Source organism: Empidonax traillii, unplaced genomic scaffold, assembly GCF_003031625.1.
Source record: "Empidonax traillii isolate 1590-97213 ecotype Southwest subspecies unplaced genomic scaffold, ASM303162v1 scaffold287:size763773, whole genome shotgun sequence".
NCBI lineage: Eukaryota > Metazoa > Chordata > Aves > Passeriformes > Tyrannidae > Empidonax > Empidonax traillii.
The window spans coordinates 435,175-461,558 of record NW_020955480.1 but is presented as its reverse complement, the minus strand read 5'-3'; the positions used below and the strand labels follow the sequence as shown (position 1 = coordinate 461,558).

The window sequence follows — 26,384 nt, the reverse complement described above, 5'->3', positions numbered from 1 at the left end:
ATATGTGATATATGAAGAAATATTTCAGTGGAAAAAGAGCTGGGAAATGAGGTGCATCCTTGCTCAGCTCTCACTCCTCCAGAGTCCCTGCCAGTGGCTGATCCCAGGCGCCTTTATATTCAGACTGATCCTGTCTGGTTTTAAATATCTCAAGCCACAGAACTTTCTCCCTCCAGGGAACCACGTTGCAGCCTCATAATTTTCGCTGTCAGCAGAGGGGATTTTTTCCCCTGTGACATTCAACCTAAATGCTCCATTTCTTCATTTCCTGTCATCCCTTCTGGTGATGCCCCTTGTACTCTATTAAATAATTCCTTCCCTCCCTCTCTATTTACTCCAACCAGATCTGTAAGGCTCTTAGTTTGTCTCCCCATGGACAGCTCTTAACCAAGCAATATATATATTTAAGCCTTTTAATCTTCTTTCAGAAATCAGTCTCCCTGTGCCTTTGATCATTTGTGTGGCTTCCCTCTGAACTGCCGCCAACACGTCTGTGCCAAGGGAGCCCCGTGCTCTGGCTCCGGCCACACCTGAGGCTCCCAGTGCCTCCCTGCTGCCCTTGGATGAGCCAGGCCCAAACACCAGAGGCTGATCCATCCCTGCTCGCTTTAATGCACAGCACCCTCCTGCATCCTCCTTCCTGACCCCCAGACCCTTCACTGGGGAGTAGCTCCAGCACTTGGCTCAGCCCATCCTGCTGTTGGTTCCTTCTCGCCTTTGCCTTCCAACCGCGCTCACTCACATCTGTCCAAGGCACAGCTCCTTTAGCTGCGTCCTGCCCATATTTCTAATCTCGCTAGGCCCTTTTTGTGTTAATTTTCTATGCTTGCTGGAGCTCACAGCACCTCCCAGTATAGCATCATCTGCCAAATTCATTAATGTGTAGTTTACTCCCTCTTTCCAGGTCATTAATGCGGGTATTAAATGAGAGCAGCCCTAACCTAGATCCCTGCAGTACCCCATAAACACCTCCCCCTGCTTCTAATTACCCTTTGTTTATGATCCTTCAGCCAGGTTTTCAATCCACATGGCACAGTTCAAGTCATCAGAATTAATTTTTTCATGGGAGACTTCGAAAAGGCTTTGCCCCTTTGTACTGTCCCCACCCGCCACCTCCTCGTGTCCCACCCCCTACTCCCCCGTGGGTCACAATGACCTACGATGTTGCTTCCCGGAGAGGGTAAGAATCACCCGGCAAAGGCTTTTTCCTCTGCCGGGGGATGGTGCCCGTGGATGGATGCTATCCCGGGGGATGGGGATCGCGGATGGATGCTGTCGCAGGGAACGGTGTCGCCGGAGGCAGGGGGTGTCCCGGTCACCTCCTAGGCTCTGTTCCCGGCGGTGGCGGGCCGTGGCCGTGCCGTGCCGTCCGAGGGGCCCCGCCGTGCACGGCCCGGGTTGGTCCCGCCGCAGCTCCCGCGGGCGGCCGCGAGATGGCGCCGTTGTGCCTGGGAAGGAGCGGCGGGGCCCGACGGCGCGGCCGGGCCTGGCGGGGCGGGGAGCGCCGGGCCGGTGACACCGCGCTGTGCCCGCGGGGCGCGTCCCCGTCCCCGTGTCGGGTCCCCCTGCCAACCGCCCCGACGGGACCTGTGCCGCCACAAATCCGCCGAGCCCCTGCCCTGCTGCCGTTCCCGCCGGCCGACCGCTACCGACGGGTGGGCTGCGGGGCTGTTCGCGGCGTGGATGCGCAGGCACTGGTCTGTCTTTAAACCCGTGGCGGGGAGCGGCGTGTTGGGAGGTTTCCGAGCCGGGCGCCGACCGCGCCCGCGATGCGCCGGGGCCGCGCCTCCGCCCCGTCCCCGTGACACCTCCCCTGGCCCCCATAACGAGACCCCGGGACCCTGCGTACGGGAGCGCGGCGTCTCGAGGTGAGGCACCGGCACACGGACTTTATTTCATTGTTAGGAGGAGGCGGCGCGGCAGGGATTTGCCCAGGGTTCAGCAGGGCGCAGCGAGCGCTGCCGGGGCTGGAGCCTCCCGGGAGTGCCCGGCGTTCCCGGTCCCCAGGGATGTCACACTGCCCGGCGGGGCGGGCTCCCTCCTGCCAGAGAGGGAAAGAGACCGAATGGGCCTGGGGGCGCTCCGCGCGGACCCAGTGACCCTCCCGCCGTCCGCAGGGACCCGCCGCCGCCCCGCGCGATGGGGAAGGAACAGCCGGTGACCGCGGCCGCGCACACAAAGCGCCGGCGCGCGTCAGCTCGCGGGCAGCGGGGCGAGCTCAGCCGCGCAGGGCAGCAGAGACAGCAGGGGCAGCAGAGGCATCCACGCTCCCGGCCGGCCAGCAGGTCCCTCGCCATCTCATCCCACCCCATCCCATCCCATTCCCAACTCGTCCCGCTCCGCTCCCGGGCCGCGCCGGCCCCGCCCTGGCCCCGCCCCCCGCCCGGCGACGCCTTCCCATTGGCGGCGGCCCGGCGGGCCGACCACGCCCCCGAACGCCCATTGGCCGTGGCTCGGCCCCGCCCGCCCCCGCGCCGGCCGCCCCCGCGCCGCCCGCCGGCGCTCCGGACTGCGGGCAGTGGCGCGGCCGCCGCAGCGAGCGCCGGCGGGAGCGGGCTCGGCTCAGCGCGGCTCTGCACGGCTCGGCTCGGCTCGGTGCCGCTCGGCTTGGCAACCCTGCACCGGCTCGCCATGCACGGCCCTTCCGGGGCGCCACCGGCGCGGAGCGCCTGAGCGGGCGGCGTTCGCGTGTGCGCGGCGGGACCGCGGCTCCCGGTGCCCGCACCCGCCCGCCCGCCGCCGGGGCAGCCCGGCGAGCGCTGCCCGCATGAGCGCGGCGGGCGCCTGAGGCAGGCGGCCGTCGGGGCGCGGCGCGGCGGGCGGAGGGGGCGGCGCGGCGATGGGGGCTCTCCCGGCGCTGCTGGGGGCCGCCTTGCTGTGGGCCGGCGCCGGGGCCCTCGTCAACCTCAAGTACTCGGTGGAGGAGGAGCAGCGGGCCGGCACGGTGATCGCCAACGTCGCCAAGGACGCCCGGGACGCCGGGTTCGTGCTGGACCCCCGGCAGCCCACTGCTTTCAGGGTGGTCTCCAACTCGGCCCCCCACCTGGTGGACATCAGCCCCGGGTCGGGGCTGCTGGTAACCAAGCAGAAGATTGACCGGGACCTGCTGTGCCGACAGAGCCCCAAGTGCGTCATCTCACTGGAGGTGATGTCCAGCTCCATGGAGATCTGCGTGATCAAGCTGGAGATCAAGGACCTCAACGACAACGCGCCCAGCTTCCCCACTGACCAGATTGAGCTAGAGATCTCAGAGACAGCCAGCCCTGGTACCCGGGTGCCACTGGAGAGTGCCTATGACCCGGACTCGGGCAGCTTTGGTGTGCAGAGCTATGAGATCACCCCCAATGACCTCTTTGGGCTGGAGACCAAGACACGGGGTGATGGGTCCCGTTTTGCTGAGCTGGTGGTAGAGAAGAGCCTGGACCGTGAGACCCAGTCCCACTACAGCTACGTAATCACGGCACTGGACGGTGGTGACCCACCCAACTTTGGCACCGTGGAGCTCAGCATCCGTGTCATCGACTCCAATGACAACAACCCGCTCTTTGAGGAGCCGGCCTACACCGTCAGTGTGCCTGAAAATGCCCCCCCAGGTACCCCAGTTATCCGCCTCAATGCCTCTGACCCGGACGAAGGTACCAATGGCCAGGTCCTCTACTCTTTCCACAGCTATGTCTCAGAGCGGGCCCGGGAGCTCTTCCAAATCGACCCCCAGAGCGGCCTCATCACTGTGAGCGGTGCCATTGACTACGAGGAGGGTCACGTGTATGAGCTGGATGTGCAGGCCAAGGACTTAGGGCCTAACTCCATCCCTGCCCACTGCAAAGTGACCATCAGTGTCCAGGATGCCAACGACAACCCGCCCCTCATCAACCTGCTCTCTGTGAACAGCGAGCTGGTGGAGGTGAGCGAGAACGCCCCACCAGGGTACGTCATCGCCCTGGTGCGGGTCTCGGATCGTGACTCCGGGGCCAATGGGCGGGTGCAGTGCAAGCTCCTGGGCAATGTGCCTTTTCGACTCCAGGAGTACGAGAGCTTCTCCACCATCCTGGTTGACGGGCGGCTGGACCGGGAACAGAGGGACCAGTACAACCTCACCATCCAGGCCAGGGACAATGGCATCCCCTCCCTGCAGGCCACCAAGTCCTTCACGGTCAAGATCACTGATGAGAATGACAACCATCCCCACTTTTCCAAGCCCTATTACCAGGTCATCGTGCAGGAGAACAACACCCCAGGGGCCTACCTCCTCTCAGTCTCTGCCAGAGACCCTGACCTGGGCCTCAATGGCAGTGTCTCCTACCAGATTGTGCCCTCCCAAGTCAGGGACATGCCTGTCTTCACTTATGTCTCCATCAACCCCAACTCTGGAGATATTTATGCTTTGAGGTCTTTCAATCATGAACAGACAAAGGCCTTTGAGTTCAAGGTCTTGGCAAAAGATGGGGGTAATCCCTCTCTGCAGAGCAATGCCACTGTCAGGGTGATTGTCCTGGATGTCAATGACAACACCCCTGTGATCACGGCCCCGCCGCTGGTCAATGGGACAGCAGAGGTGTACATCCCCAGGAACGCGGGGGTCGGCTACCTGGTGACAGTGGTCAAGGCAGATGACTATGATGAGGGTGAAAATGGCAGACTTTCCTATGAAATGGTGGAAGGAGACAGAGGGTTTTTTGAGATAGACCAGGTCAATGGAGAGATAAGGACCACCAGAGCCTTTGGGGAGAATGCCAAGACAGCCTACGAGTTGATTGTGGTGGCTCATGACCATGGGAAAACATCTCTCTCGGCTTCTGCCTTGATTTTGATATACTTGTCTCCAGCCCTGGATGCCCAGGAGTCCATAGGATCTGTTAACCTCTCTCTGATTTTCATTATTGCCCTGGGGTCTATCGCAGCCATTCTTTTTGTCACCATGATCTTCGTGGCAGTTAAGTGCAAAAGGGATAACAAGGAAATCAGGACCTACAACTGCAGGTAAAGACATATTTGTTTCTGTGTACCTGCGGGTCTGCTTTGATTTTTGCCGTCAGTTACTTTTGCATTTGCTGCTACATATTTGGTGGGGGTTGAGGGAGGTAGATTTGCTTTAGGAACAAAAGTGAGGTTTCCATCCCTCTAAGAAAATTTCCTGTGAAGCTTTAAAAAATTGCTCTCTGGGAGGAGAGCAGGAAAAATCCCTGCCGAGTAACGAATCGACTTAATTGTGCGGCTTGACAATCTGTTGCAGCATCCCTGGTTTTCCGCGCTCCGTCGCAGGAAGCGGGGAGAACGGTTTTACCGGGGACGTGGCTGGTTCCCCTGAGCAGCCCCCCATCCCCAGCACAGCTCCCAAGGGCTGGTGAGGGGGGAAACCCCCCAACCACCGCAGCATCTCCGCAGCCGACGGTGCGAGCGGCGCGGTGGCATCCCTGAGCCCTCGCTCGCCGCTCAAAAGAGCTATTGTGCGCCCGCTGCGGCTCCACGCCACGGCCAGCGATGGGGCCAACTGCATAAAATAGTGGCAACCCCCCCTCCCCGGCTGTCCCCCATGCGCGGCTCCAGCACCCGGCATGGCTGGCTGGGCTGGGAGCGATGGGGCGAGGGAGGATTTTTGCAGTGCTGTGTCATTTTGCCCTGGCTCGATGCGTGCTCCGGGGTCCGAAATGCCGGAGGGGAGGTCAGCCCCGTGCCCGGAGCCACTGAAAGGCTGATAGGGGAAATCCAGTCCCCCTGAATATGTAACAGCCCGGCGATTATTGTCTCTCTTTTACTATTCTCTGTGTTACACAAGTTAGGAGACAAATGCTAACCACACATGAATATCAATCAGATGCCATAAAAGAGCAGCTGCAATGCCTCATAAATGGTTTAATCCTGTTACTAGTGAAATAGCCATGACTTCTCCATTCCTTTGGCACTGAGTCGTTTCAGAGGGGAGGGATGGAAATTAATTTTGCTCTACCTTGGAAACGCACGCTCGGCCCTGGCAATTCAGCGGCGCGGGGGGATGTGCGGTCTTTAAAGTTTTATTTAGGCAGAAATAATGCCGGAGAGTTCGGGTATTGTACCCCGTTTTCACAGTGTAAAGTGCATATATAAGCCTTTTTGCTCGATGGGGGAAAAATCATCTGGAAATAAAGGTCGGTCTGTGCTGTATTATGGGATGTCTAGCTTCAAGTGAAAGCTTACAGACCAGATTTCTTGCCAGCTCGGCCCATTAAATGAGGATAGGACCTGAATGGATAAAAATCATGTTGTGGTGGTGCCCCCAACAGCTTCCCACATATGTATAAGCGCTGGGTTTACTGTGACGGCTTAGGGATTAATGAAGTGCGGTTTAATTAAATAATTGGTCAATAGAGAAAGGACAGCAAAATGAATGCCTGCAGGAAATAATTGGGCTCTCGCATTGCCAAACTTAAACATTTAGGTAAACAAAACAATTAAAGCTTCATCAAGCATTGTTAGACGAGTCAGCAGCATATAGATTGTTGGCACAACAGAAATCCCTGCCTTCCCCTGATTTATTTGCACACTCAGGGGGATGCTTGGGCTGTTGTCAGTGTGTCTGAGCAGAAGTCAGCTGCAGAGGTGGGGGAGCACCAGGCAGGCTCAGCAGCGGCTTGTGACCATGGGGCACCCTCTCCCCGTGCCTTTAGGCTTTGCAGTGCCTTGTTTTAGAGGTTCTTCACAAGAGCTGCTGGAGAGTCTTCAAAAATGTGTTAATTTATGAGGCATTCGACTTGGTGGCATTTTCATGCTCAGGCAATTAGCTTTCTGGAACGAGAATATTTGTCCAATATTTGCCTTTCCAGATAAACTGTATTATTTATTCATCCCATTATTTCTGTTGCAGCTTTTTTTTTCTTTCTCTTTAATGCTGTTATCATAAAAAGAAGAGGAGCAAAATCCTGACTTTCAAATGTGTATTCTGACTGTGGGTAGCATTTGATGTGCCTCCTTGGGAAATACTGAGCTGCCCAATTCTGTGCATGTACAAATTCATGGCAGAGACTGTTTTGTTGCTCACTACAGAAAGCGAAGCCACAGTCAGTCTGAGCTCAGCATACCCAGCTAATGCAAGGTGCAAATAATTTGTCATTATTTGCTTGGGTGGTGTTTTGCAGTAACTTTTTTCCTCCGATGTTTTGCAGAACACAAACAAGGCACTTCATCAGTTGATTCTTTTGGCAGGTGGGAAGCAAAGAGGGAAAGCAAGGCAGAGAAAAACAAGCTTGCAGTAAAAAAAAAAAAAAAAAAGGTCAAAAAGCGTAATTTCTCTTTGCAAAACATGGTTTTTGTTCTCTGATTTCCAGAAGGTAAAAGCATTTCCCAGTAGAAGGGGATATGTGTGTCAGGGGGTGAGGAAAGAATGGGATTCGGTTGGATAAAAGATTTTGAGTTATCAGGTATGATCAGGAGATAGCCAAAACACCAGCAATTTATATAAAGCATTAATAAACAAACAGCCTTTGGAGTGTGAGAGAATAGAGCTTGCCAGCTAGGACTGCTTCTGGGTCTGCTTTATTTACTGCTGTGGAAGATGAACTGGGAAAGAAATCTGCTATTCATTTTGAATTTTCATTACAAGGAGCAAATTAAATCACTTTTAAAATCCTTATTACGCATGGAAATGAATGCAGGTACCCTTTTCAGTTCATGGATTTTTAACATCTCCATTTTTCTCTTCTGTAGGCTGGACTTTACTCTTAGTAACTAAATATCAGCAATTACAAACACTAGAATAAACCAGTGGCATTCTTCCTTCCCATTATTTTTCGTATTTGACCTCAAAACATTATACATATAAAAATAAGCTGAAGACGGTGTCGTGCCACCAGACCCAAAACATGACGTAATATGCATGACTAAGAAGTCTACATGGAGAAGGGGGCCAAGCCCTCTGGGTTTCTGCATGTGTATTTAGCGGGGCAGGATTTCGGATGCTCTCAGCTTCTCATTTTCTTTCTGTCCCCCAGAATCGCAGAGTACTCCTATGGGCATCAAAAGAAATCAAGCAAGAAGAAGAAGATCAGCAAGAATGATATCCGCCTGGTACCGCGGGATGTGGAGGAGACGGATAAAATGAACGTTGTGAGCTGCTCCTCTCTCACTTCATCCCTCAACTACTTCGACTACCACCAGCAGACCCTGCCCCTGGGCTGCCGCCGTTCCGAAAGCACCTTCCTCAACGTGGAGAGCCAGAACAACAGGAACGCCGGCTCCAACCACATTTACCATCACACCTTCACGGGCCAGAGCCCCCAGCAGCCCGACCTCATCATCAACGGGATGCCACTGCCAGAGGTGAGTGCAGGTGGACACCTTGAGCCCCGGGAACGTCGGGAATGGGTTTGTGCCTGGACTGCATGGACCGCGGAGTGCGGGTCTGTTTGTGTGAGCGCTGCCAAAACGAGGTGTGGAGCAAACAGGCAGCGGTGGTTTCTGTGTGCTGGACACGCCAGGGCATGGGAGGGATGGAGGATGGACAGCGGGGAGCAGCAGGTACCCACCTTGTGGGTTCTGGGGCAGCCCCAATGTGTGGCTATGGGTGGATGTTTCACCCCCAGGCACTGCACAGAAGTGCCCAGGTGGGGATGGGCCAGGCCAGGCTGCCTCAAGGCTGGAGGTGGCTGCTTTGCAGGTGGATTTTGAGCGTGGCGATGCTCAAGGCAGGAGACACTCGTTGCCTTCACAGGAGTTTTCTTAGAAGGTTGAGGACAGTGGTGTTGGTAGCTGTTGCTCTGGTTGTGCTGGGGATGCAGACAGCACAGGATGCCCCAGTGGGATTACCTGTACACCTGACCTGCTGCTGTTCCCTCACCGTGCAGGACCCTTGCTGGCATGGGAGGGATGGATGGTACCTGCCAAAGACAGGGAAAGGGGCCACTCCGATCCACTCCATCCTCATCAGTTTCTTCTAATTCTTCAGCTTTCCTGTACATCACAGGCATCATTTAATGTTGCTTTTTTGTCTCTCTTTGAATTATTGTTTCATATTAAGCAAAACAATCAAAGGTTTGTCATGTTTCTCACTTTGAACAGGATAACAAAGCTGGAAAAGCGGTTGAAATATTTATGGCTTGCTCTGTTTTGTCTTGAGTGTGCTGGTGCAAATGCAAAACGGTGCTGCTGAAGTCAGTGGAGGTGCTTCAGATTCATCCTGGTGCTACAGAGAGCAGAGCCCAGCCCTCTGTGAGAGTCTGCAGGGCTGCTGGAGAGGGTTGGTGCCATGGCCTGGTCCTGCTGTGGTTGTGTTGGCAAAATGATCATTGAACCCTGGTGTTTAACCTCTGCTGAGGCCTCACAGAACCAGCTCCTGAGAGGCTGTGTACTGGTGCGGGCACAGTTTTGGCCACTTGCTGTGTGGGAATGACCTCGAATTAAGTACTTGTATATTCTTCTTGCATGTTTTCAGCCACAGATCTGCGTGGGCATTTCTGCTCCCAAATGCCCTGTTGGGTAGAGGCAGGGACTTTGCATCTGAGACTGGATGGAAGCAGTTTGGGATAAGCCAGTCTCTGGTCAAATAAGGCAGAAGAGCTGCTAATGAATCCACCAGCTCCTTGTGCTGTGCCTGGGTGGGCTGGGGGTGGGAAACACCACCCTTCGTGTATTAGGGGGTCTCCACTGATGCTCAGATTTGCCTGTGCTCTTTGCTGAATACCAGCTGAGGCTCAGGATGCCCAGCTACCTGGGTTTTCATCCCAAGGTTGTGGGTGAGCACCGCTGTTGGGATGCTGGGGGCAGCAATCCCTGAGGAATTCCTGCCTTCCTGGAGCAGTGTCCTTTGGAGAGGGTGCTGGTGTGCATCTCTGGCTGGTGCCTTGCTGTGGGCACTGAGCACTGGAACATCTTGTCAGCCTCTGATTCACTGCCACCAGTCATAAAATCCATCACATGTTGGCACTATCCAGAAGTGCATGCCAGCAGTGGGAGGTCTGTGGTGCTGGGGAGGAGGGAAGGACCATCAGCAACATCATAGCTCAGCTGATAAAGTTAACAGCCAGCTGCAGACAGAAAGCACTGCTGCCCATGCTTTTCCTGCACACAGCAGATAGCCTGGGGTCCCACGGAACGTGCCCTCCAGAGACTCCCCTGCCTTGTCCTCATGTGAGGGATATGGGACGGTTGTTTTCTCTCCCTGTGGCTCCAGCTCACCCCATTTCCCTCAGGCAGGTGGGATGCGCTGCAAAAAGCCGGTACCTCACTTGGAGGAAGAAGTTTTTCTCTTGTAATAAGTGCCCTGGAGTGTCAGCAAAATAGCAGGAGGGCAGAGGGCAGCTCACCAGTCCTGCAAAGGGACCAGCAGCTCTTGGGTGAGAGAAGCATGTCCTGGTGGGGGTCTACTCACTTCCTGGGGATGCTTTTGGACAAAAGGGCAGAGCCAGGGCAAAGGGAGGAGAAATCCCAGCTGGAAGCTGTTTGGAAGTTTGGTTTAGGGTGGGAATGTTTTTGTTTTTTGGCACAGTCCCACCGTTGTGCTTCCAGCTGTTGCTGGGGAAGTTATTGCACTGGAGGTGTGGGTCCTACTGGCTTCTAAAAATCCCAGTGATCCACTGAGGATGAGGAGGTTCAGCAGTAACTGGAGTGAGAGCCCTGTTCTAGCACACAGGGTGACATGGAAACCCCATAAAAGATGCTTCCATGGAAAACCATCTCAGCCTTTCACCCCCTGTAGCCCATCGCTGCTGTAGCAGGTGCTGCGGTGTGATGTGGTGGCTGTGCAGTGTGCTATTTGTACACCTCCAAGTGATGAGGATTTAATAAGCACAGTTCCTGCCCAGAGCTTCCAGAGCCAAACCATTCTCTGCACATCATCCAGTGGTACTTTGTCTGGGCTGGTTTGAATCACCTCCAGTGATGAAGCCGCTGGCATTTCCCCGGGGAGCCTTTATGAGGTGTCAGCATCGGGAAGATATCACTGCTGCTCCCCCAAGGAGTGACTTTTCCTGATGGGAAGGCAAAGCATCAGTTGATAACAGATAAAATTCGGAGGTAAACGTGTTGCTGGCAGTGTCACTTAGCATATGATGGTTGTGGCTGGGGGTAAGTGATTGCTTCTGCAGACATGCACTGCCCCAGCAGCGGTGGATTTGTGATGTGGCTGGTCTTTAATGTGAGGCTCATTTAGTTTAACAGTCAGGCACCTTGAAATAAAAGTCCCCAAGGATGGCTTGTTTGTGGAGCTTCAGGAAATGTTTCTTCCCGTGAGGTGGCAGGTCTCGGGACTGGTGGTGCCGTGCTCGTGCTGGCAGTAATTGGGTTCGTTGGTGCTCCCCACCTTTTCCCTGCTGACCCAGAATGGATTAAACAGTAGTGTCTAGCAGGGCTGCAATCCCACTCTGAGAATGCAAAAGAAACTTGAAACCACCCTTAATAAGCTTTTCCCTTTGGGTGGGGTCAGGCTCTGCTGCTGGCTCTGCTTGTGCCAGGGCACGGCTTCCAAGGGAGCACTGGGAGGCAGTGGGGGTTATCCTGGGGTGTTCTGGCCTTGCTGGGGTTTGGTGGTGCCTTGGTGCTGGGGTACTGCTGGGGAATGCCTGCCTGCAGCCTTTGAGCATCCCTGTGGCTGTAGGCAGTGATGGCAAGAAGTGTTTGTGAGTAGCTCTGGTGATCATGACTGACAGAGGGAGGCTTGGCCCCCGTTAGTGTTTTGACTTGTTTTACAGGAGGGAGAGTGGGACATGTTGGAGCTGCAAGGCCATTGCCGGTCAGAGGCTTTGCTGCTGCCAAGGGCTCTTTTTTATCTTCCTTCTGAGCTGGAGGAGAAGGCAGCTTTGAAACCAAAAGGGCTTGTTGTCAGGTTTTGCGTGTATATTGCTGGGACTTGTACCAGGAGATTAAAAATCAAAATTAATAGGAGCCATTAGGCAGCTTCCTTGATAAAAATGCATGTTGCGTTGGGGTGGTGTGGAAACCGGTCTGAATGCTGAGCCTTTTAGGATCCCAGGAATGCGACTTGCATGTAGAACAGCCACCCTTGGGTAACACTTACATGCCTGGATTTTGGCTTCAGGGTTTGAAAAGTAAACAGTGTATGTGTAATGGCTGCATCTGTGTTTCAGAGACAGTTTTACATCCCAAACCTGCACCACTTTGGGAAACGGTGCCACAGGATTGTTTGCTGCCCTGGGTTGGGGAATATACCCTGGGGCACGGCAGCTCCCTCTGCCCCTTGGTCTCCCCTGGGGCCACTGTGGTGGCCAGTCCCAGGCAGAACCTGGCATGGGAGAGGCAAGGAGGTGTGAAACGGGAGTGGGTGAGCCTTCTTTGCCAGACTGGATGTGTGAAGGTGGAATTAGCGTGGAGGTTCCTTACTGACTCTTGCTGGGGGTCTGGGATGGCTCCATCGTGGCAGTGCTGGGGAAGGGAAGCAGCAGTGCTGACATTGCGCTGTAAGCAGGGTGTGGATCAGTCATGGTCTCGCTCTGGTGCTGCTTTGGTAGCTCCCACTGGAGAAGCAGGGCAAGGTGGAGCAGCCCCTGACCCAACAGGACCTGAGTCTTCTGGGGACTCACACACTCGGTGGCTCCCAGACCTGGATCTGGAGCCGGGGGGGTCATGGTGATCTGCCGCCTCCTGAGCTGATGGCCACCATCAGTAAGATGGGGAATTACTGGTTTTAGTGATAATCCCGGTCTAATCCCCCAATCTTGATACACTCCTGCGTAATCCTCACTCACACTGATTTAGTTTGGGCTCCTCGTGGCTGTAGGGATTATTTGAGGGAGCAAGAGTTGCAGGATAAGGCCCTGTTGGTTTCAGATCTGCTTTGTGCTACCTGGAAAGCGTTCTCCTCACTGTGGGAAATAGTTTTCTGAGCACAATAGAACAATTTTCGTTTCAGGCAGCACCGGCAGCTTTTGCTCTGGCTATCTGACGGTGTTAACTAAAGCACATTTCTACAACACACAAAGATTTTTGTTTTGTAAGAAATGAAATCAGCGTGGCTGTTTCTCTTTCTCTGTCATTTCTCTACTTGTCAATTCTTTCTTCCCCTCCAGCTTATCCTCCTCTTCTCCGCTAGCCTTAAAAAGCCCCCAAAGTGTCTGTTATAATCACATTTTGTGTGTTACAACCAGAATGAATGTACTCACTTTAATATGCTGGGTTTGAGGAAATCAGTTTCTGTCTGGTATAACAGACAATTTGTTATAAACCATGCCATTTAGAAGTGAAGGGCCTTGCTTTAGTGCAGCGCTGGGGAAACGTCACGATACATAATTGGAAGGGATTTGGCTTGCTTCTGAGTAATGCTGTGTATAGAGCAGGGGGAAAAGGAGAAAAAGGAGATGATTTCCAACACAGAGAAAGTTTGCAGGGTTGAGACACGCCAGGCGGATGAAATAAGGCTTATTTTCAGCAGGGATAATTATTAAAGCATTATCAGTGATGATGTTCCACTAGCAGGAAGGCTGACTTCGCAGCCAGCGTTGCCAGTCTTGTTTTCTCCTTGGGAGGTCACTGTAACTCAGCACTTTTTTGTGCCTGCGACGTGATGTGCACCGCGATGGGTAAGCACAGGTCACAGCTCTCCTCCTGCCTTTGTGTTTCGGTGCATCCCTCTCTGGGAGCCAGCCCCAGCCTTTATCCTCCAAGAACCCATCGGAGAGGAGCAATGCTTTCAGCTTTAGACAGACATGGGTCATCCCCTCCCTGGGGACAGCTCCCGGTCCCTGTCCGGGCAGCCAGCGTCACGCTGCATCGCCGAGGACCGGAGCCTCTGGGGTGGGAACCCCAAACCTCCCCGACTGCTCTCTCTGCTCACTCCAAATCCCAGCAGATTGCTCTGCTTAACTACTCCCAAAGTGTTTTGTGTATCACTGTAGGTTCCCTGACCTCTCCGAGCGTTGCAGGCTGACATTATGGAAATCAGCCGCTTTTTATTCCATTGCGAGGTCAGCCTAACCAAATTATACATCTCCTAATGTAATCGCTCCAAGCTGTTGTATGGAGAAATTCATTTGAATACCTTGCAACAGAGATAAATACGCCAGCTCCCATTCATGTTTATCCACGCCACCCTTGCTATGCTGGGTCCTAGGGAAGCCTTTAGTTCAACACACTCTGGCTTTTCCTAAGATTGTAGAATCATGTAAGTTGGAAAAGACATCTAAGATCATCTAGTCCAACTGGCAGCTGAACACTGCCAAGTTCACAGATTAACCATGTATTTTTTTATATTGATGATATGGGGCTGTGACCCCATCCTGGCAGCTCTTTAGGTTTTCCAGCTTGCAGTAGGGTCCTGGTTGGATGGGTTTGCTCCAAGGCTCTGTGGAGGATTAGGGCTGCTGTGTGGTGTGGGGCCAATAGCCATGTTGGATTTAACAGTAAAACCCCTCTCCTCTGACAGCAAGACCTGAGTGCTCCCGTGGATAGGATTATATTACTTTCTGTATATCTTGTATATCATAGGTCATATACTACGTAGAATCACAGAATCATTTAGGTTGGAAAAGACCTCTAAAATCAAGTCCAAACATTAACCTAACACTGCCAGGTCCACCCCTTGTATCCATGTGCACATGAAAAGTGTGTATAGAAGTTTTACATATTGCACCTAATTAGGTAAATGAGTGTAGAGTTTATCATATAAGCATATACATCTTGTTCATTTTTATGCTGCTGGTTTGGGTTTTATGGTTCATTTTTACTGAAAGTAGAGAGGCTCCTCTTGTTTTCATAGAATCTTAGGATGATTTGGGTTGGAAGGTTCCTTAAATATTTCCTCTTAGTAAATTTGAATTTCTGATTCATATTTCTGATGCATAACTTGTGAAGTCTATAAAAAAAGATTTTGCATGGCAGATAAGAATTCTCCCTTAAATTGGGAAAGATTTCTACTAAGCTTTCTTTAAAATTACATCAGAAGGGTGATCTTGTATGCTGCTTACAGGCTTTCTTATAGCAGTTTCCAAGTGAACTTGTTTGTATTGAGCAATTTGAACTTTGTGGTTTCTCCATCTCGTTTCCTTTACATATAGCACATGCTCATGCAGAGGCATCGTTGAGGCCAAGTGCAGTAGCCTTTGAATAACCCTGTGTGCATCTGCTTGGCTGGGTGGAAGAGCTGTATTTTCCAGCTGCCATCTCCTGAAGTCCCTCCTGAGGGCTTTGAGCCAGAGAAACTCCTCAGCCAGGTGCCCTCGCAGGTCTTTGGGCTCCTGCCCTCCATCACTCTGCTCTGGTCAGGTTTTTCCTGAATTCCCATCAGCCAGGAAGGGCAGAACCTGGCCCACCCATCATCTCCTGCATGCTTCCATCCACTGGCTCTGCCTGCAGGGTCTCCAGGGATGAGGCCTCCATCTCTCTTGCTCCTGGGAGTCTTCTCTCCTGACTCCTTGTCTGCTCTGGCAGCAGCTCCTGCTCTCCTGTGAGAGCTCAGATGGGCAGGACCCCCATCCCTGCCCGCTTTCTCTTTCCTGCCAGGCTGCCTAGGGGGCTGGGCATGGCCTTGCTTCAATAAATTATTAGATATTGTTCCCAGTAGTGGCTATAGTTGAGTTCCAATCATTTTCTGTTAATTAAAATACAGGATGGTCTTATTGGTAGCATAAACAGTTGTAATCTGTGTACTTATAAGTGTAATTATAATTTAAATTAGAGCGTGCTCTGAATTGGTGATAGATGGGGTGCTCTGCAGGCAGCGCTGCCCTCGCTGTCCCCAGGAGAACATCACTCTGGAAAGGGACACTGAGGCTGTTGATGGCTCCCAATTTTGCTGCTCCTGCTGGGGCAGAGCTTGCCAATGGCACCTGTTGGAGGGTTTGCTGGAGAAGGGAGCACAGCATCATTGCTTCAGTGTCTTCCTCCAGTTTCTCGTGTAAGTTTGGAGTAAGATAATGGCTTATGTCAGCCAAGCCTTGAAGTTACTCCCCGTTTAACATGGAATTGTGGTGAGTTCTCCTTAGGCTGTTGAAGGCTGGAGTGCAGTGACTGCTGATGCTGGCAGATGTGCATGGCAGATATTACACTTCATACACCCTCTGAAAGAACCCTGGAGCACCCCACAGGTAACCCCAGCACTTCTCCACCTGACACCTCATACATGGGGCAGGTCAGTGTTAAATGGCAGAGGTCAGTGTGTGCTGGAGCCCTGTAGATGAGGTCCTTGTCTCAACACCCTGTTGGTCACCAGAGACCTGGATGTGAATCCTTCGTGTTTCTCACGGGGATCTGGAGCTTGCTGGATTATACCATCTTTTGTAATGGCAGGTGTATGCCACAGGGCAGGTTTTAAAATTCCCGTGTTGGAGGATTGCATTAACCCATCCTAAGTCAGGTATGTAAAATTCCATTAAGCGAAACCCCTCTGGCATTTTCTCACCCGTGCTCGAGCTCTGCAGGCTATGCTAATGCAGTGTGTTTGCTCATCTATTAGAAGGATGATGGCTTTAAAATAATAACATTTATCTTTGGCAGCAGACCTACAATAGTGCACTCCGAGTACAATTTTGTGAAAGGCTCTGCAGATGTTGCCTCATTCAATCTGGGTCAAAAAGAGTGCTTAGAATCATAAAGGTTAGAAAGAGATCAAATAATTCGGTGGTTTTATTGCTGAATAATGTACTTGGAAAATATCATTCACCGTTATTAGACTAAGTGAGTACAGAAAACACAAGACTCAATAGTCATTTCTCAGTATTGGCTGATTTTACTGTTTTTATAATGTAGCTAAATTCCCTGTTATTGATTCTAGCATCGATTATCGATCTAGAAATCTAAATGTATGTGATGGTGGGAGCGCACGGGAGTTGGACAAGTAGGGAATTAGGCTTCCACACCTCCCTGCAGTGCCTGGTGGTGGGCAGCACACCCTGGAGGAGATTGATGCTGCTTTTGGGGAGCTGTCAGGGTTTTGGGAGCTGTTCTCTCAAGCAAAGAAGAAAAAACAGGAAAACACCCATTATGTGTGTTCTTTTCCATGCCTGAGAGCTTATGTAAACTTGGTGAGACAAACCCAGATGGGCTGGTATGCCGGCACCAGGACGGGGCTCAGAGCCCGCGCCTGCGCCTCCCATCACCTGCTCCCTCCTGGACTTTTCATATTCAGATTCACATCTGGATGCTCTGGCAGGGACCCAGATTAGGCTACATTCAGTAAGCAAATCCCCACGGCTGTTGGCTTAGAAACAGTATCCAAACCTGTCTGCCCAGTGAAACACTTTTCCAGGCGTTTCCAAGTGGTTGCTCTGCTTTCTTGTTCCCCCCTAGTGTGGCTGTGTTCCTAATCTGAGGGAAGTACTGTGCTTGGACTGAGATCTCTCCCTGTACAACAACTAATTGCAGGGGTTGGGTTAGTGAGAGACCAAAGCTGTGTCCCATACGGGCTCTGCATCCCGTGGTGAGCCCACGGGCCAGAGCTGGCAGCATCACTGTGGGAGCCGCCGGCTCCTGCCGGGCTGGGGCTTGTTCAGCCACGCAATGGATTCTTTTGTTTGGAAGAAAAAAAGATGAATTTTGGAATATGTTCATCTCTTGTTCTTTGCACTTAGTTGTTGTCAGCATTAATATGCCATTAACACATGCTCATTAGGAGGAGAATGATTGTACCCTGCAGAGTATGGGGGAAACCTTCATTAGGCACTAACATATTGAACTGAGCTGCAAACTTCACTTGGGAAAACTGGGGAACGTTCTGCTCAGCATCAAGTTTCTCTAATTTCTCCTTGTTGGTCTGATAAAAGCACCTTATCTTCTACCATGTGTATTTGGCCAGGACTGGGGAGGATGTGCAGGAGAGCCTGGGCTCAGGCTCCAGCGCTGAAATCCTTCTCAGGACCTCAAATCCATCTTCCCTCAGATCTAATATGTCCTCATCAGAGCTTATATTGGCACACAGTGAGGACACGAGCCCATGTCCCCCCTCCAAGGGCCCTGCTGGCTCTTCAGGCTTAATGAGATGAATTCTTTGCAGAGCTGGGAGATGCTCTGGGAACAGATTTGTTGAGAAAGGAGGTGTCATTTCTACATCCTCGCTTTTCACACTGTAACGACGTTTTAAGCGTTCATCTGGCCTTGCTGCCTCCAGTCTGAAGCCATAACCTGCCATGTGTGACAGGGCAATTGCTCGCCCCAGTAATGATTACAGCGGAGCCCGGCGTTGTTCCCTTGTTTGCTCGGCGCGTGGCAGCTCGAGGCATGTGCATGGTGCTCTCTTAAAGTCAATCAATAAGAATAATTGCAAGTTCAGGTGGGGGTGAGAGAAGAAAGGGCCGTAGCAGACAAATATTTGCCGATTAAGACCCTGTTTACATGCAGATGCCTCTGTGATAGGTAGCAAGGGACGTACGATAAGGACCATATGTGGTGTTTAATCAGAATTTATTCTAAATGTGGTGATTTCATAGATTTCCACAGAGCTGGCAGCTGTCCTCTATATTAAAAGTGAACATCCCTGCCCCATCTCCCTTCTCTGCACTGGGATTCTGCAGGATTTTTTAGTGTGGGTGCAGTCTGGTCCCATCCCACCTTTGCAGAGGAGGAATGGTATTTGTCATGCCTGGATTTCCTGTCATGAACGTGATGAGAGCACAGTCATGTCAAGAACTCAGGAAGGTGCTGGAGGAGGTAGCCCCTTCTTCTTATGCCCTCAGCAGCCTTAGGAGCAATAATGCTGGGCTGAATGGTGCCTGCTGCCCACAGGACAGTCAGTGATTGCAAGGGTGTGCTGGAGCTCCAGCCAGTTGTGGGGAGACCCAATCTGCAGGCTGGAGGGTCTCTCTGTCTTCAAAGATGAAGCCAGAGAGGGCTAGAACTGCCCACCCCCAGCTCATGTTGCCTTTGGTGATCTGGCCCCCTTTTGTCATTGATCCTGAAACCTAACAGCAAGGAAGCGTGCCAGAACCAAAGAGGTGACCCACAATCATCTGTCCCTGACAGGGAGGGGAATGAGGTGTTGAGGTGAGATACCAACATGCAACAGGTCAAGCGTGTGGAAGCTTTTCAGTGTCTACCAGTGCCATCATTAGAAGTACAGCACCGTCTCCTGGTGGCTGGCAGGGCAGACGGACACTCCCGCCGTTAAGGAGGCAGATCAGTGGCCGTCCTGGCTCAACCCAACCTCTCCGTGGTCATTTCTCCTCTGACCCTAATGACGTCCCCCTCTCAGCCTGCCGTGCTGTCTGCAGGCAGAGCAGCCACAGGCTCCCATCTAATTGCGTCTCTCCCATGTTGGAGATGTGGTGGTGTCCTTTTGCTGGATGCTGCGTGACTCATGTAATCACCATGCGAAATGCATCATTCATAAACTGTTTAGTGCGACCTTTTGTACAGTAGCACTAATTATTATTATCACAGAAGCCCAGTAAACTAGACTAGTAATTATCAGGGATTTATTTGAATGGACAGCTAAGCTATTCTTGGCAAGTTAGTCAAAGCAGTTGTCATGACAGCCACACAAATGTGTCTTATGAATTGGGTTAATTAGGGTAATTAATAACTGTTGTTTTGCCCTTTTTAACAAGGTATGGCTTAGACACTATCAAAAAATAGCAATTGTACCTAACAGAAATAGTCTTCTTCTAGCAGCATCCTTCACATCACAAAATAAAAGTAGTAAATACCTGTTGAGTTGTTGTTTCTCAAAGAAATGTGTCATGCATCTTTCTCCTTGAGAAAACACAGAGGGTTAGAAGCTCTGTTGTAATTTTTCTGCTGTGCTTCCTCTCCTGGGCAGTATTACCTGGAGACTGATCATCATCATTACTGATATTATCATTATTTATTGCGCTGTTGGGCTGCACTGAGCCATTGTCGCAGAGAGGCCTCTGCTGTGCCCGGCTCCTTGCGAGTGGTGAGGGCAGTCCCAAGGTGCTTCCGTCAGTCAGAGCAGGCCCCACAAGGACTTAAAGCCAGTTTCAAAGTCATGACTATAAATTATTGTTGTTTTGCTGATGCATCGTCGCCATCGTCATCAGGACAGCGGGTGCCAAGTCGCCGCGTCCTCGCTCAGCGGAGCATCTGCTTCTTTTGAAAGGAGGGTTTTGCTGAATAAATGGTTTGGTTCTCATAGAACATCCTGAGTTGGAAGAGACCCATGAGCACCATGGAGTCCAACTCCTGTCTCTCTCCAAAAATCACACCATGATTGTTGTGGTTGTTGCTGATACTGAGCAGTGGTGGTGACTAAAGCTCTTAATAACCAAATAGCAGGAAAAAGCCTCGAAAGGAAAAAATCCATAGTCCCCATCCCAGGGGCATAGCTGTCTGCCTCACAGAGGGTTGTAGCCTGTGGTGGTGCTGATTATTGAAAACGGCCCAAGATTATGGATGCATCTGAGGAATATTACGTAAGTTTTGCAGAAAAATGACCTGAATAGTTGAGTGAAGGCTCTGGCTGGTTCTTCAGCTGCACTGAGCCCTGTCTATTTATATCACCTCTGGGCTTTCAAAGCCCTCTTTTAACTAAAGCTTATTTGATATTGCATGTCTTTTAAAAAGAAAATAATAATAAAAAAAAGAGGAATAAAAAAAGAAAGAAGGAAAGTGGGGAAAAAATACCTAAAGAAAAACACCTCTATGAAGAAGGTAGGGTTTTAATGAAGAAATATTTTATACCATTCTCCTACAACCTTAGGGCTAATAGCCTGGAACTGGTACTTTGGCTCCTTAAAAAGCCCAACAAGACAAGCCAATTACGGCCTCTGAAACATTTTTATTTTTAGTTCCTTGTAATAGCAATTTATCCTTGGCTATGGTACATTAACTGGAAGGAACAAGAAGTAGTAAGGTTTTGGCATCTTTGTAATAACCAAAGGGCTGTGTTTACCAGGCTGTTAATAACGTGAGGTGGCTGTGGGCAGGGGAGAGGGCAGTGTGGGAATGGAGAGGGGCACCCAGGTCTGATCTCCTAACCTGGCAAGCGCTTTGTTATCATTTATTTCCCTATAGTTTGTTCTGGGAGAACACAGGTTCCTGTTGGGCTGAATTGCTCAGTCATCTACCACCCCTGAGCTGGTAGCATGGCTCAGAGGGGAGGAAAGGCTCTTTGGAGGGTGCTGGTGTGTCCCCAGGGGTGCTGGCACCTTTGGGAAGGAGTGGATTTTGAGGGGGGATGAGCTGAGCTGAGCCAGGCTTTGCACCTGCTCCCCACCTGGACTCTGCCCATGGTGCCGTGGTGCCAAGGACAGCGATGGCAGCAGGAGGAGAGCTGGTCCTGTTCAGGTTTACAGCCAGTCTCATGGCTGCAGGGTAATTTTGTGGGCTGGAGCGCTGTGTTTTTCTGCCCAAGAAGGTAAAAAAAAAAAAAAAATTAAAACAGGGGAAAACTGGTTTTGATAAAGAGTTTTGTTGTGAGCAAAATTCCCTCGAGGCTTTGAGTGGGAGCTGCCTGAGGCTGTCCTGATTGCAAGCCTTCCCAAGCAATTCCAGATAAACAATGTAAATGATAAAACCGTGAGCACACAGGACAGTGTTTGCCTTGCTTTTATTATCCACCAGTGCTGGGGGATTTTAGCTTAAGCCAGGTGGGAGCTGCTGGTGTGGAAGTTCCACTCCAGAGCTGGGTCTGGCTGAGCATGACTGTGTGCCCTGGGCACGCGTGGGACCAGATCCAGCCTCTGGTGAAACCATAGCATGAAGATGTCTGTGGAGCGTGTAGATATGTGAAGCACTGTCTGCTTGCCCAAAAATCAGAAGAAATGGGGTTTGCACTGAAAAATGGGACAGGGCCAAGGTCCCTGTTCCCCCTGACTGCCCTGGAACTTGTGCACACTTGGGGATGCATCCAGCGGGGTGGCCGGCCTGGCAACTCATCACTCTGATGAGCAGAGTTGGCAGCAGCATCTCACACCTTCTCTATTTTTAACTGAGCTGCAATGATTTTTGGTTTTTCTTTTTCCTTCTTTCTTTTTCTTTTTTTATATTTGTCTTTTTTGCAGTGACAAATCTGTGATTTCTCCTGTTCCCTACAAAACGCATCGGCCTGACCTGCCTCTCCAGAAGGTGAATGACAAGGAGTTTTATTTAGCCCTAGTGATGGGAACGTTTAAAAAAAGGTTCATCTGTTATATTTGTTTTCATTCCTAATGGCAGGAGGCAGGGAAAGGACAGTTCTGAAAGGTTTTTTAACAAATCTGTAAGTCATGCCCCATTACCCTGGGGCTGCTGATTAGATCCAGATTGTTTCTTGCACTACTTAGGGAGGGGTGTAGTCCGTGCTGGGAGCTGCATGCATGGATCCATTACACATCTGAAAGTCCCAAGCATAGGTGATGGGAAAAAACCCTTTTATTAGGTTTATTTGCTTTATATCCCTGCAGGGAATTTTCCTTGGTGTATTGAGGCAGCAACCCAGTGCAGAAGGCTGTGCCCCAGGGGACCAGCAAGCTGAGCCCCCTGCCCTTCAGTGGGCACATGGGAGGGAGACATGGCCCCTGCTGCCCCCAAATCCCTCCTGTCCCAGCCAGGGGGGAAGCTCTGGGCAGCTCCTGGGGCATCACCAGACTCCTGGTTGCTCTCAATGCAGGGAATGTGACTATAAGCTCTCCCCTAGAAAGCCTGCCTCAGTATTTTGATTTGCGGTCGATTTTGAGGGGTGGTGTCAAATGGGTGCCTGCCCCAGTCATTCTGATGGAGGGACCCCTGTGCCACATCCACCAATGAGTTCTGGGTTATAAATGCCATCTGGATGTAAGGCAGATTTTTAGGATTGCAGTTTTACTCTTCATAACCATACTTTGTATATCTGATCTGTTGACAAATCCAGCTGGGTGACGCTATTTGTGGTTTTGTAGGGTGCAATTTTGGCTTTGTTGTGTGTTGCTGCTCTTGGGATTCAATCTGGGTTTTTAATACTATACCCTTTTTTGAAATCACTTCTCAGCAGCTCCTTTCCTCTTGCCTCTGATCCATTTTCAAACAAAAAATGACAAAGCCTATATTTATTTGGGGAGGGGACAGGAGTTCAGCACGGATTAGTGGGATAACTGCACTGTAATAGTCTGGTTTGATACTTCTGCTCACTCTGATGAGCAGAGTGATGCTAAAATCACTCTCCCAGTGATTTCTCTGCAATGCTTTTTATTTCATCAAGAGAAAATGGAGGCTGGACTCTTTTCCTTCGGTGTTTAATAAAGTCCATCAGAACCAAATGCCCTTTATTTAAGCTGCAGTAGTAATTAGAGGGTTGGTGGTGTTAAGTAGCCATAGAGTCTAGCTCTGAGGAATGTTCATTGTACCTCATTAAATTTGAAATTACTGCTTAAAAGACCAGAAATAAATATTCTGTTTATATTTCGGGGATAGTAAATCTAAATGGATGCTGTGTTTGCACATCCTTGTCTCTGCTCATTCCTGCTGAAGCGAGCGAGGCACTGCTCCAGTAGACTTAGGCAGCAATCAGAGTGTCTGCAAAACAGCCCAACCCCAAACCCAGCCCTGGTTTCATTGATCAAGGGCAGGAAAATGATCTGCTGTATTACATCTAATTATAAAACATCAATATCAGATGCTAAATGCACTTACTTTTTCGGAGACACTATGTTGGTAGTTCACAGTTTGCAGTCTCCTGTATGAGAGGATTTGGCAGCAAGCTGAGTGTGGGGAGATGGCTGCAGAGGGAGATGCCAGAGGTCAGGTCCTTTCAGCTCTTCCAGGTGACTGGCTCTTAAATGCTGCTTAGAAGCTGAATTGCTTCATGTTTTCCTTCTATCTTGCCTGGTGCTATTGACAGTCAGAGGTGCATCCTCTGTCCCTCTCCCCCCTGGCTTGTGCTCTGCCCATGTAGCTGGAGCTACTCATGGACACAGGTGGCCAGATGGGTCCTTTCCATAGGCCCTGAGCATGTGAGGGTCTCAGAGCCACAGCATAGCTTGGCTGTTGGAGGAGAGGGTGGTGGATTGCTTGGGAGGGACACAGGCATCTCTCTCCCCACCACGCCCCTCAGCATTTGCTGACTTTCCCCCAGTAGCTATTTGGGTGGAGTTTTGCACTGGTGTTTAACTCAAAGCCTTGAGCTGTTGCTGCTCTTACATCTCTGACACAGTGCCAGGAGGTGCCAATGCTGAAAAGTCAGGAAGTGGGAAATACAGGTCTGCTCCCTGACACACCTTCCCAGGCTGTGGCCACGGTGCTCAGACCCTCACACGCGCTTTCAGATGTCGATGCCGTCAATGCCTGAGCAGAGCTGGTGGTAAGTGCAGGGAAGGAGAAGGAGAGCTCCTCAAGTGGGTCAGGCGCTGTGTATGGTCACCAGTCCTGGCTCCTGACCCACACTCTGAGGCAGCAGCGGCCTCGTGAGCAGCCAGTAGCACAGGGGCTAATTACGTGGCATCACACACAGCGGGGGAAAATCTCTCCTGACGTCCTTTGTGATCCGCTCCCAGCCTGGAGCTGGATCTGACGAATCTTCTACCGGTGTGCAGAGAGAGACCAGCTGCAGTGCTGGGTGTGAGAGCAGGAGGACCAGCCTGGCTGTTTCTTTAGGGCCAGAGGGTTAGATTTCCATGGGTTTTCATACAGCGCCTGCTCCCAGTGGGAAGGAATCTCAGACCGCTTACTTATTTCCCTTGGGCTAAATAAGCAGCTTGGTAAATGATAATGACTTTCCCTCATTGCTGATGCGTACTTCATTTGACCTGGGCCCTACTTTGAAATTTTCTCTGTTTCCCAAGTGTAGCTGGAGTGTTCTTATTTAATTTGCATGAATTCTATATCACCCACAATATAATTCAAACCATAAGAATTAAATGCTGGCGAGATCTCCTAATAGGCAGCAACAGTTCTATTGCAGATGCTGGAGCCTGTGATTGAGTGGCCCATGGAGAGCAGGACCGAGGATACAGAAGGACCAGGAGAAGCGGTCTTGTGAGCCCTGCCCTTCCCACCAGGGAGGCCCAGTGGATTTTTGGGAACAATTTGCCATTTCTGTGGTCCCCTATGATGCCTGCAGCATGGAGGGAAAGTCAGGAGACCAGTGCTCCGGGTGAAGATGTGCAGGTTGATGCAGAGGATGAGGAGCCGTCGCGTGTTTCTGGAGGACTTTCTGAAACCCAAAAGGAGAGATGCACATTGCAGCCTGGGAGAAAGGTCCGCTTTGTTTTTTAATAATAAAGGGTGACATGCAAGCTTTATTAACAAGGCACGTAAAGGAAAAAAAAAGGCTCAAGGGATAACCCTGAAAAAGTGGCGCTAAATGTGTCATTTTTATGAAGCTGATTTTGTGAAGTGTCCCTACATGCTTTGGCAGGAGGTTGCAGCAGGTTTACAATAATTTGTAGAAAGATAGAAATGTTTTCACCCTGAAGTGAGAAGAAGGGCAAAAAAACCTGCACTGAGATGCTTTAGAGTCGTCTTCTGAGGCAGAGACTGGCAGAGGGATGGATACCTGTCACTTTGGCTCAGGAGAGATGGATCTGGCTTTGAGCAACCGTGGACTTTGCTGGGGGCTGATGTGTGTACTGAGAAACCAAACCCTCCATCAAGAGCCTGGATCCAGATGCAGTGGCGAAAGATGGATTTTCACCTCCATGGATATTGTTCTGGAAAAAACCCACATTTGAAATAGCTGAAAAGAGGGAAGAGTAGTAAAGAACCAGATCCTGGGCATTTGCCCTGAGGCAGGCAGGCTACACGGGCATGGCTGTGCTGATCTGAGCCTGCTGGCATGGCCCAGGCTACATCTCTTCCACCCTGGGGACCAACCCCAGCCAGCATCCTCTGTTTCTCCAGCAGTCCACAGCAGTGGTCGTGTCCGGAGTTGTTGCAGCCTGCTGACCTTTCCACTGGCACTTGCATTAATTCCCCTTAAACCACCTTTGAATCCTCTGGGATTCATTTCTGTTTCTAAGGCAGAGTGAGCAGTTAGAGGAGTGCCCTGTTGCTAACAGACCTCTTGCTGTTGGGGAAGTCACCCCCATCAATATCCGAGTCAAGAAGAGTTGTACTGATGTTTGTATATCTTTTTTTTTTTTTTTTTTTAAATTATTTTTTTTTTTTTAATTTAATGAAATTGGCAGTCCTCAACTGAAAGCAACCACTGGGGAAAAAAAAAGTTTAATATTTCCCTCCTCATTGCTCAATTCTGAGTGTATCTGTTGTTATATTTATATTTGTGTTGCTAAGGCAGCGGTTAAAAACATTTTTCAAATTAGGCACTGGTAAAGCTGTATGCCGAGCCAGGCCTCTCTCTTTGATGGCATTGACACCAACACTCCTGCATCTGGAGAGCAAATCCTAAGCCCAGAGAACAGCAGGGTTCCTCTCTTCCAAGAGAAATGCAGGCAGAGACCACAGACTTTATGCTAGGTGTTTATCCAGTGCTTTCCAATGTCTGAAATGTATTGTTTATTCATAGCACAGAGGCTGAGGGGCTGATCATGACAAGTGTGAGCATCCTTTATTTGTGTCACAACAAGCAGGAGATAAGAGTTGGCAGCGTGTTTGGGAGGTCC

General features: G+C 50.9%; 1 protein-coding gene across 2 annotated transcripts in view; it reads left to right on the top strand.

Moving 5' to 3' along the window:
• Nucleotides 1-2,839: 2,839 nt before the first annotated feature.
• Nucleotides 2,840-26,384, top strand: part of PCDH19 (protocadherin 19) — a 58,517-nt gene continuing 34,972 nt past the window's right edge. For both annotated transcript variants that reach the window (XM_027890431.1, XM_027890430.1), the window contains exons 1-2: nt 2,840-4,980; nt 7,965-8,292. In XM_027890431.1, coding sequence (XP_027746232.1) covers nt 2,840-4,980; nt 7,965-8,292 — 2,469 coding nt within the window. The remainder of the gene's footprint in view (nt 4,981-7,964; nt 8,293-26,384) is intronic.